General features: G+C 32.4%; 1 protein-coding gene across 1 annotated transcript; it reads left to right on the top strand.

The window, feature by feature from the left end:
• The first annotated feature begins 7,330 nt into the window (after nucleotides 1-7,330).
• On the top strand, nucleotides 7,331-9,475 carry LOC126718160 (chlorophyll a-b binding protein 7, chloroplastic). Its single transcript, XM_050420245.1, has 4 exons — nucleotides 7,331-7,609; nucleotides 7,846-8,069; nucleotides 8,633-9,147; nucleotides 9,269-9,475. Exons 1-4 carry the CDS (start codon nucleotides 7,554-7,556, stop codon nucleotides 9,284-9,286), a joined length of 813 nt encoding a protein of 270 aa, XP_050276202.1. The 5' UTR covers nucleotides 7,331-7,553; the 3' UTR covers nucleotides 9,287-9,475.
• Nucleotides 9,476-11,905: the final 2,430 nt, after the last annotated feature.

Here is an 11,905-nt window from a genome sequence, read left to right as displayed (position 1 = left end):
TTTTGTATATTTTCTTCTCAGCCGACTTCTACTAATTAAAATGTTAAACTACAGCATAACTTTTATGGGTTTTTGTTATTATTATTTGCGCATCACATTGTCACTTGCTTAACAGCCTCAATGTTGGTCCAATAACTAGATTAGTATAACTCAACCTCTGTTTGGATGCTAGGAATAGGTAGGAAAACAATGAATCTGAATTCGTGGGTTTGGAAACTAAGGTACTGTTGCTTGTACCATCTTCCATTGTTCCACATGTGAGTAACATTGACTGTGTATATATTATAGAAGAAGGCATATAAATTTATACCAGCCTAATATTTAAACATGTAAGTCATAGTTGGTTTTAGGTGCAGTAAAGAAATTAATTCAAAACTTTCATGTTGTTTAGGTCTCCATGCATGCATGATAAGTGCATAATTCAAATCAGGTGAGGTGGTATATAAATTTATACCAGCCTAATATTTAAACATGTAATTCATAGTTGGTTTTAGGTGCAGTAAAGAAAATTAATTCAAAATTTTCATGTTGTTTAGGTCTCCATGCATGCATGATAAGTACATAATTCAAATCAGGTGGGGTGATATATAAATTTTTACCAGCCTAATATTTAAACATGTAATTCATAGTTGGTTTTAGGTACAGAAAAGAAAATAAATTCAAAATTTTTTCATGTTGTTTAGGTCCCCATGAATGCATGATAGGTACATAATTCAAATCAGGTGGGTTATTGAATATCATGCTGTATCCAATTTTGCGATCATTATGATAACAATTAGGAGTTTGACTTAGTTAACTACTTAGCTAGCTAGCTGCTGGCATAGGAGCTAGAATATTAGTAAGAACTGCTAAAAGGTATGACGTTTTTTTCAACCTCCTCAATTCACATTCTTCTACATGATGCAGTTTGAAGTTGACTTCATATTAAATCAAGTTAAAATATTAGTAACCCCACAGATATCAACCGCTGCATATACTGGACATCAACAAGTAGAATAGGAATTAGCTTAGCCATGTAAATTTTATCACATTTTTCAAATCTGAGCTAGTTCAATTTTCCTAGGCTTTATGCTTGATCAACATTTGGAAGTGACATTTTTCCATGGACCTATCCAATCCAAATTGTATATATAGTACAAAAGGATTCCAAATGATTCTGTCCCTAAGAATTTCCCCTTTTTTTTTTGTTGGGGGGTAGTAAGGTAATTCACTATTCATCCATATATATTCAGACATTTCAAAACAAAAATATTTTGAAAATCTGAGGTGCATTGAGGTGATTTAATCAATTCAAGTTTAAAATCTTTTACTATTGCTTTGTGAATATATTACTCTGGGGATCAAGTTGGATATGCATTACGTATGATTACTAAAGTTGACTTGAGTCAATGATTTATATTTCATAATCATTGACTTTCTATTAGATGGAGTAGTTGGCAACTTAGGCCGTAAGCAAGGGGGATGATTGTTACTTTCTCTCGCGAGCTAACAGTATTACACAATGCTATGAACCGTCCAAAACGTGAAGCATTTCCCTTGTTCTAAATATTCTTATTTAGTAAAATCTTTTATTCCCGAATAAGATATATGAGATTCAAATTTCGCTTATTCGATAAATCGATTAGTGTCTTGTTTTAAGGAAGAGAGAGAGTTATATATACTTATTTAGCTTAAATGGTAAAATTATTTATCATTGAATAAGAGACTTAGGTTTGAATCCACACAAAAAACCAATTGGTATATTGACATATAAAGAACAATCATCATAAATCAAACATTGTAGATTCAAATTAATATTTTCTAAAAAAAAAAAAATCAAATAAATAAATAAATAATATATATATATATATATATATAATTGAATATACTCACTTATTTGTTTGCAAAGGAAATTAAATCAATTTTTTTTTCCTTTTTTAAAGTAGTAGTTTTTAACGAAATCATGATTTTTTCTTTGAAGGTCTAAAGCCTAAAGCATGAAAAGAAAATTTAAATATTCAAGTACAAGATATATATTAAAACTGAAAACTATTAATATAAAAAAAAAAAAACTAAAATTAAAATCAATTCAAAATTAACAAAATATAAAATGAATGCTTTTTTTTTTTTTTAATACATTTTTACTCAATCATTTGTGGTTTATCAAAATGAAACTCAATATTCTTTTAAATTGTAAAAACCATCTATGATTAATTTTATACTATATGTTGCAATAATTTTCCCTTTAATGTAGGAAATCAAAGAATTTGTTAGAAACTTGTCTTTCATCTTATTACAAAATCTGACAATATTTCGTATTTACTACAAGGTTTGAACTCCATTAAAATGCCCTCAATGATGATGTAAAATAAGGGAAAGAAGTATAGAGAAAAGAAAATAAAGAAGTTAACTGAAGTTGTAGAGCATTGCACTAGTGCACAAAGCTACGAATTAGAGTGACAAGATATAATAAAGCTTCAACAACCATTTAAAAATGTTCTTTTAGTGCTCTATTAGCAGAGTTTATTTTCATTATTTTATTAATATATAAAAAATAAGTTGAATAAAAGTCCAACTATATATAATAAAAAAAATAAGTAGAATTTTGAAAGTTGTGTATGAACAAAATATTTTAAATAGACAGTAAATGAAATGTCAAAACATTTTGACTTTTACATTAATGTTTCGAGTAGTAGCTAGGGTGAAATTGAAGGGTCTTACTTCCCTATCTACCAGCCAGGCTTTCTTCGTTGATTATCCACTGGATTAGGTTGAATTGGTGCTTGTTTGATGACCACCAATGGCCCATTTCAACAATTTCAACAAAAGGGAGCTAATGGAACCCAGCTGCTATAATTATCAAATGGAAATGTGGGATCAAATATACGGCAATAAAGGGGTGTGTAGTTATATATATATATATATATGGATGTTCTCCATTTCTTTCACTTTATTTGATGGTGATGTAGTATTAGAGCTAGGGCTAGGGCCAACGGACATTGCACTCATAAAGTGAGGATTAACATTCCAACAATATATCCCCATTTTTGATCAATTCTTGTGATGTACTCACCAGCTGCAGACTTGGTCATTATTGGCATTAGATTTTCCACCCCAGTTGCAATTTGAAACCCTAATCTATGAGCAATATAACCCTACCAGCATGTGAATATATATAATGAATGGTTTGAAGATAAACTGAAAAAACAACATGATAATATTTGGGGCCAAGTAAGGAAGAGACCGACACAATAATCCTAGCTTTTTTCGAGGTTTGGCATAGTTGTACCAGTCATTATAACAACCGAATGTGGCATTATTTAGTACTTTCAGAACAAAACTCACTACGAGTGCTGTTCTTTCTCCAACACAAGTCAATGATGCCACGTAGTGCATCTTCCGCATGTTGACTTCACAACTAAGGAACGATGAAAAAGACCTAACGGTGAAAATGTTAAGGCAAATTGTAGGACCCCATTTTTTTTTTTTTTGAGAGAGAGAGAGAGAGAGAGATTATAAACTTATAGTGAGGACACATTTTGTGTTATCATTTTCGGACCACATCAGTAGGAGACAGCGTTTTTTTTTACCATAATTTCTTTTAAGACATTATTAGTGCACTAATAGATAGCACATGCTTGCATGAAAATAAAGTATATAATAAGGAATCCAATGAAATTAAGGTATGGGGGAGAACATGTAAGAGTTCACATTCTCTCTTTCTAATAAGGTTGCTAAGTCCTATCAAACAAGTGTTGATATTGTTGGTGGACCTCAAACATTCACTAATTACGTTAGACATATAATTGCTGCCTAGAAACCATTTGCTTCCTTAAAAGGCTTTGATTGCACTATTTTAAACTTCTTGGTCGGTTCTTTACTGCATAAATTGGATGGATCATTTTGTCTAACTCAACCCAAAACAGGGTTTGTTGTCTTACATAACTATATTTGTGCGTGACACCCTTAATTCATGTCCACATCCCTTGGAACTGTGCGATGGCTAATAGCATCTGCCACACGAGTGGAAAGGAGGTACCTAAGATCATATAAAGTCAATTTTTTGTCACATGGAAAAAATAAATTCAAGAAGATGTTTTTCTCACAACTCTAAAGGATAAATCACAAATAATTTTTTTTTCTCACTTTTAGTGTTCAATTTTATGCTTTACTAAAAATAATGTCATTTATTCGTTTATTTTTATTTTGATTATTTTAAAAAGAAAAAAAGACGTGTAACGAGTATATTATGATTGATAGAACATAAAATATAATACTCAAAGTGAGATAAAATATTTTCATTCAATAAATCACCGTGGATGGTCTTTGAAAAAAATACACAAACTTCAATATGTCTATGTTTAATCATGATCTCCTCCATCCTAGATTAAGTATCCCTAGTTTCATTTATTTAATTAAAATATAATTAGTCTATGAATTATGCCATTAGATTTCAGTTTCATCCTTAGGCTCTATGCTAGTCTCCCAAAATCAATATTTAAATATTTCTATTTATCTCGTGGTTTTTTTATTTTACCAGAATTTTGTGATTTAAGTACACATATATAGTAAATGTGTATTACATTAGCAATTACTGTTCTCATATAGGGCTAATAACTAATAAGGGTCCAAAATCATAGTTTTGACCTAAAATTAGCAATTGTCATTCAATTTTAAAATTTTAAAGACTAAATTAAAACAATTGATAACTTAGGAACGAAAATGCACTTTGATACATAGCTCACTGACCAAAATCATAGTTAATTTTCTTCTAAAAAAAATCATAGTTAATTTGAAACTTTTATTTTGGCTCCATGACCAAAGTGGGAGGACAAGTTGATAGAAGCAGACATTGAAAGTGTAGTGTGGCTGTGGGCCTCCCCTTATATGCCTAATTAAAGTGATACAATGTACAACTGGGGGTTATGATTTTGCTTCAGGAATGAAGATAGGAGCGAATTAATATGGGTTGTTGATACCTAGCTCCAAGAATTAATAAATAAATAAAAGAAGAAGCTAGGTAAGAATTAGTTTGCCATCTGGGAAGGTACTTTTCATCCTTACCAAACAATTTACTTCCCATCCTTACCAAACAATATAGTGAACTCTTTTCGCTTATGAGATTTTTGTTTTAATTAAATTACAATTTACTTGTCTAAGACTCTAAGTTTAATTTATTTTCAACTCAATCATTTAAGTATCATTTTTTTTCTTTCATTTCAATTATTTAATTTTAATGTGTTTTCAATTTAATCTTTCCATTTAGTTTGTCCAATTATATCTTTAGTTTTAGCTTTAGTCTTATATATATATATATATATCCAAAAGGACATTGTTTTGGTGTAATAAACAGTACGAATTGGACAGAATGACTGCATTAGTCATCAAAAGGACATTGTTTTAGTGTAATAAACAGTTCGAATTGGACAGAATGACTGCATTAGTCATCAATGGAAGTTAAAGGAATGGATTGAAAACGGAGATTTAAAGGGTGTAATTTTTAATTTAGCTTTTGATTTCATATAATTATCTTTTGAATTTAATTATTAATTTAAAAATGTTATTTAATGAAAATGAATTTTATAACAATTTTTGTACAAGTACAAGAGAAAGAAAAAAAAAAGATTTGATAGAATTTCAACTCATAGCATTTGCTTCATGACGACTAAAATGAATCTTTGTCAAACTTAAATATTGTAATTTGCATTTTTACCTAAGTTCTATCTAATAAAAAAATTTATTTTGTTTATAAAATTCAATGCTACCTTTTGTTGACATACAAATTACAGAGCGCAGCAAAGTCCAACATATAAGGATTTGAGAAGGAAAGAGAAATGGGTGGGGGTATCAATTGCAATAGCGAACTATTATTAGGTTGCCATGATTCCAAGGTTTATTTTTCTGAAAATGGACTCTAAGTTAAGTCCAACTGAAATGAATGGGTTCTGTCCAGCCCAATAAATTGGGAGTGGGCATTCTATTATTTTACTCAAAGCGGTTCCTGTCTTCTATCTAGAATTAGAACCCAGGAAGCAATATTGAGCCACATATCCAGCCCAATCAACCAACTTGCTTAATTGGGCTTTGAATCACTCCAGCTAAGGGCAAAGACCAAAGTTCATTTGCGCCATGAGAGGCAATATAAGAAGGCAAAAAAGACACATTTCAACACGTGCGGGGTAGATTTATCTCTTTTACTAAAAAAAATTTCATAATTGTTAAGTTGCCCATTTATGATTGATTTTCATCAGCGCCCAACATTAACACTATTGTAAACACAAAATTTCAAATTTGAAAATTAAACAATAGAAATAGTTTCACAAATGTATTTTTGTATTAATGAATAAGTAGATAGAATTCTATGTGTTTGTATTGTATTGCAACAGAATAATCCCCTCATTTGATCTCATTGGAAAAGTCTTCAATTCAAGAATTGTGCCAGTACAATCTTAATTGAAATACAAAATGTCCTCCACTTTTATTGGAAGATGGATTTAAAGTTTTTTTTTTTTTTTTAATGGAATTGAAATGAATCTCTAGTAGCAGGTTTATTAGAGACTTATCATTCTTCATGTTCTTTGTATTTTTCATTTATTATTTTAATGTTCTTCGTGTGTTCTTCGTTTTAAAATTTGATGTAAAAGTTCTTCATGGTTTTGGAGTTTGAATTTGATAGAGCTTCGATAGTCAAAGTTCTTGGAAGTTTTAGAAATTTGATTCCAGCAGAGTTTTGAAACTTCTTAATATCCCCAAATGAGATTGATAAGAGCCTTTATTTATCGGAGTTTTGAGGAAGTTTAATGACATATAGTTGATTTTGATTGGTAACAAGTCATCATTTAAATGGAGGAACTTTAAGTTTTATTATCTCCAATGAGCACATGTCATCATTTAATTAACTAAAGTGTCTTAATTTTTAGTAACACATGGCATTTTTTTTTTTTTTTTTTGGTAAACCATGAACTTGCATTAACCTAGTAATTAACTATTCTGTTACAAAACACATTAGCTTTATTATAAGCTAATATACTATCCACTAAAGGCGGTGGAGTACAAAAAACAAAAGAAGTTAAGGACGTAGCTCCCAATATTGCCAATATATCAACGCATTTTATGTGTAATATATTAACACGTGTGTCGATGTGAAATTGACTTTTAAAAATCCTTTGTAATTTTCATTCAATGACATATGGCGAATTTCTGTTAGTCACTAGACATCATCAATAACAAGTATCACTTTCTGATTGGTTAAAAATTTCACTCTCTACAGCCACTTAAATAATAGTGGTGTTTCATCCTATTGCAACCGATAATAAGATATATGAGCCACATGTGCGTACAATTTGATCCACCAAGTCCTGATTTTTCCAAGTAAGCCTAAGAACTGGAGGTTGAGGGTGTTGATATCAGATTCTGCATGCCACATGGCATCCCAGTATCCAATTACAACTTCACTCTCCTATCCTTTAAGATAAGCCCCTGCTTACATTAACACATTTTCATGTATTTTGTTCCCATACACCAATCAAGCGCAACACCAATTCTTTGAAGAAAATCTTGGCCGATAGCCTAAAATGGCTTCTGTTTGTGCTTCCTCTGCCATTGCAGCCGTGGCCATCTCTTCCCCCAGGCAAGTTTTCTTAACGTCCATAACATACAACCTTGTTGATAAAAGAACAATGCATTATTTGCACACAAACACACATATATATAATGATCTAATACTAGGTAGTTAACTACATATATGATCACAGATTATATTCATTGCATATATGATCACAGATTGGAGCTTAACATAATGACTACAATTATAGTTAATTAATTATTTTATATATATATATATATATATATTTATATGTATTGCAGTTCCCAGAAGAATGGATCTATATTGGGAGGAACAAAAGCTTCTTTCCTAAGTGGGGGAAAACTGAGAGTGGTGAGAAAATATACAGCACCCAACGCAAAACGTTCAGTTTCGGTGTGTGCTGTAGCTGACCCTGATAGGCCCCTCTGGTTCCCAGGAAGCGTCCCTCCTCCATGGCTTGATGGTAGCCTCCCAGGAGACTTTGGTTTTGATCCTCTGGGTCTTGGTAAGTTCAATTTCCTATTTACTTTGTTAGAATATTAATTTTTAAGTGATAAAGTATACGTTGGTTTCAATTAACTCAATTGGTAAAGTTTTTTGTGTCAAATAAGAGATATGAGTTCAAACCCGCATACATCAAAAACTAATTAGTATCTTAAACTGATGATAAGAGCAATCATCATAGAGTTGACATTATAGATTTAAATTTTACTGTGTATAAAAAAAAAATTTTGGTAAAGTACATAACGAAGTATTTAATATATTGTTATACCTAAGTTTTTGAGTTAAACAATGTCTCAAATGCAACATGGCAGTCACCATGTTAATTGAGTAGGGTTAAGATTTTATTTATTGTATCTTCAGTGTTCAGATAAAGTACTATTACTTTTAGATTTGTAATATTTAGTATGAATCTTAAATTAATGTATTTCAAATGGAGAACTCTTATGTCTCAAATGTGTTATATAATCACAGATCACTTAATTTTAGTGGTGGTGTTGAGGCCACATTCTGAGTTTTTTTTTTTTTTGGTTTTAATTAAATGTTGTGATGTTGGTTCTTTAACAGGATCTGATCCAGAGACCCTGAGATGGAATGTACAATCAGAGATTGTCCACTGCAGATGGGCAATGTTAGGTGCTGCAGGTATTTTCATTCCAGAGTTCCTAACAAAGATTGGTATCTTGAACACCCCTTCATGGTACTCTGCTGGAGAGTTAGAATACTTCACTGACACAACCACCCTCTTCATTATCGAGCTAATCTTAATCGGCTGGGCCGAGGGAAGGCGGTGGGCAGACATCCTCAAGCCAGGGTCCGTAAACACAGACCCCATCTTCCCCAACAACAAGCTCACAGGGACAGACGTTGGTTATCCTGGAGGACTTTGGTTCGACCCACTTGGATGGGGAAGTGGTTCTCCTGAGAAAGTCAAGGAGTTGAGAACAAAAGAGATTAAGAATGGGAGGCTGGCTATGTTGGCTGTGATGGGTGCATGGTTCCAACACATTTACACTGGCACAGGCCCCATTGACAACCTCTTTGCCCACCTTGCTGATCCTGGTCATGCCACCGTTTTTGCTGTAAGTGAAGCCCTTAAGAGTTGAAGCAGTAAAACTTGCTATAATTATTAATTACATAAATATCAAGAACCATGAAATAGATTTAGTTGTTTGTGCTAACTGTTTGTATGGTTTATTGCAGGCTTTCACCCCCAAGTGAGAAAGCAAGGAAGAATGCTGTCTATGATTAGAAGTGTGAGAGAGACATTGGGTGAACATTTTGACCTAAGAAGGCCGCTTAGAAGATGTGTATTTTCAGAAAGGAATGCTTGTTTAATTGAAACTTGTATTGTCTTTGTATGTCTTCTACAGAATGTTAATCCAATGTACAAATACCTCTTTTAATTTAGATGCCGTGAATATAAGTTCAGGTAGTAATTAATGAGATTCGCCAATGGAATTATCTAACATACATGAGATGATAGATACCTTCTCATTGCACAAAAAACACAACATCTAACTAATGTGTGAATATCGGATATCTAGCTGCTCTTCAACTTTGTCCAACAACTGCATTAGAGTCGACCAGAACTGCAATATGATGTGGTTTTGAAAAATAAGGCACTGGATCACAAATAACCCATAATGGAACCAATTTTATTCGATTTCTGATAGCTGCACACTCTTTAGTCATTCTTCATGGTGGAGTCGGTCCAACAACCAAAATTTGCAGTCTAAGTTTAACTATGACTAACATGGGCCTCTTCTGCGTTAGTATATATATACTCTCTTTTTTTGGAAAGAAAGTTGATAATTTTCTTGTCATCACTGCATTCCGTGATCATGGTGTAAAATTTCATTTATAATGAAGCTCGATGGCATGTTATGGATGACCATTATTTTGAATTCGTTTAGTCTTGGTGATTGTGGGGATAACGGTTGTAACTATATGTGAGATTTTAGGTTGCATGTTTATTATTGTCATGTTTAGATTGATCGGCCTTAAATTTGACCAGTTGAAGTCTTGCTTGATCGTTCCAAGCATGTCCGAGTTGGCTGGGGCTCGACCTAGCTGAGTAAATGACTTGGACCCTGTATTGGTTATATTTGCATTAGTTACTTCATTCTCGAGTTTTACATATCTGAGGAGGCTGGAGTCTTGAGGAGAATGAGGTTGATTTTCAGACTAAGAACAATTCACAATCCAAGTAGCTCGACCAGATGACCTCCACCTTAGTGATTGGTATCTGCTTCTTTTCCGGCTTCTCCTTCTTGTCCTTGACACACTCCCTCTTCATTTTGACTCTAGTAACTTTCTCTTATTTTCGTATTTACGTTTAAATACAAAAATAAGAGAAACTTATTACAGTTGATGCAATATGTTTTTGAAGAAGTGGCGATAGAAGGTCCGACGAGCTTGTAAAAAAGAGAGGGTTGATTGAAGGGAGCTTCGGTGTGGCAACAGCCTAAAGGTCTCCGATGCTTTCGCCAGGAGTCCAAAGAGCTAATATGATAACTTAGAGAGTGTATATAGAATGTATATTTAGCATATATTTAGCGTCCTAAAAAGCATACCTCTCTCTGTGAAAATAGGTTGTCTTTTATAGCGTATCTTTCAGCTATTGGCTATCTGCCAATTAATATTGTGCATTTATCTGATTGACATAATGTCTAACCCATTTAATGTGAAAAGGTCATTCGTCCATTGGTTATTAGTCTTTTATAAATGCTGGCTCTGGACGATACTTATCATTTATTGCTCTGACTAAACGTCTTCTGACTTAATGGAAATATGTAGTTGTTGGGTAACATCAACCGTTACGCTATTAAATGCCTCTAGCTGGTGGTAGAAGACGGGTTTTTTTGTATAGACAATCTTTTATGTAAGATCACCCATTTACACGGAATACCTTTTTGATTGTCTACTTGAATGAAAGACTTTCCTGATTTTTTCTATTCTAACATTTCCCGTTGTACTTTCTCCAAATTTTTAATGGATACTTGAGTGTTAAGATTTGATGTGATTTTTTGTTGAGTCTACATCTTTCTTCATTGTCTGAGCAATAAATTTTACTAAGTGTTGATATTCTGACCAGGGAAGGTCATGACAAGAATCTTTGCAACTTTCCTTGATCAGCTTGATTGCAGTTGAGTCTTATACTAAAATAACTAAGACTTGTTTACATTCACTTCAACGAATGAAGAAAAAGTTTCACTATTAAATAGGGAGATTACAACAATAACATAAAAGGTTTCAAAAAAGTAAAAACCAAAACCTCAAATACACCGATGCTTTCTCTCACAAAACACATGCAGCAAGAAAACCATTTTTTTTTTTTTTTTCATTTTTTCTTCTCTGTGGCTGCTTCTATACTTGAAAAAATCGAGAGTGGCTCAATATATATACATACATGACTCAAACCGACGTTGGTTAACTTGATTAACCTTATATGTTGTGGTGGAAATTTCAAGCCACACCTACGTCAACAGGTGTGGTATCCCGTACCTATAACCCTAATAACTAACTATGTACACTTTTAATGATCGTCATTCTTATTTTGGCTATATTAATGAGATTCATGCAAAATTAACAGTTTTGATATTGAAGTTAGAGCCTCTATTTGTGGAGTTGAGGTGAGTTTTTCACTTATAAATTTGAAAATTTCATTAAGGCATTTTATATTGTCAGGTGGTTACGTTAACTCAAAACTCAATACCATAAAAAGTTGAAAATGACATGCTAATGGTTTTGATGTTTTGATTTTCAACATGCATAAAATGATTTTTAAGCTTCTTTGATTGTCAATATACCCTCGGATTAAAGGAATCAATTTTATTG

The sequence above is a fragment of the Quercus robur genome, chromosome 3 (assembly GCF_932294415.1).
Source record: "Quercus robur chromosome 3, dhQueRobu3.1, whole genome shotgun sequence".
Taxonomy (NCBI): Eukaryota; Viridiplantae; Streptophyta; class Magnoliopsida; order Fagales; family Fagaceae; genus Quercus; species Quercus robur.
Note: the sequence above shows the minus strand (reverse complement) of the source record. Positions and strands in the feature narration are given on the sequence as shown.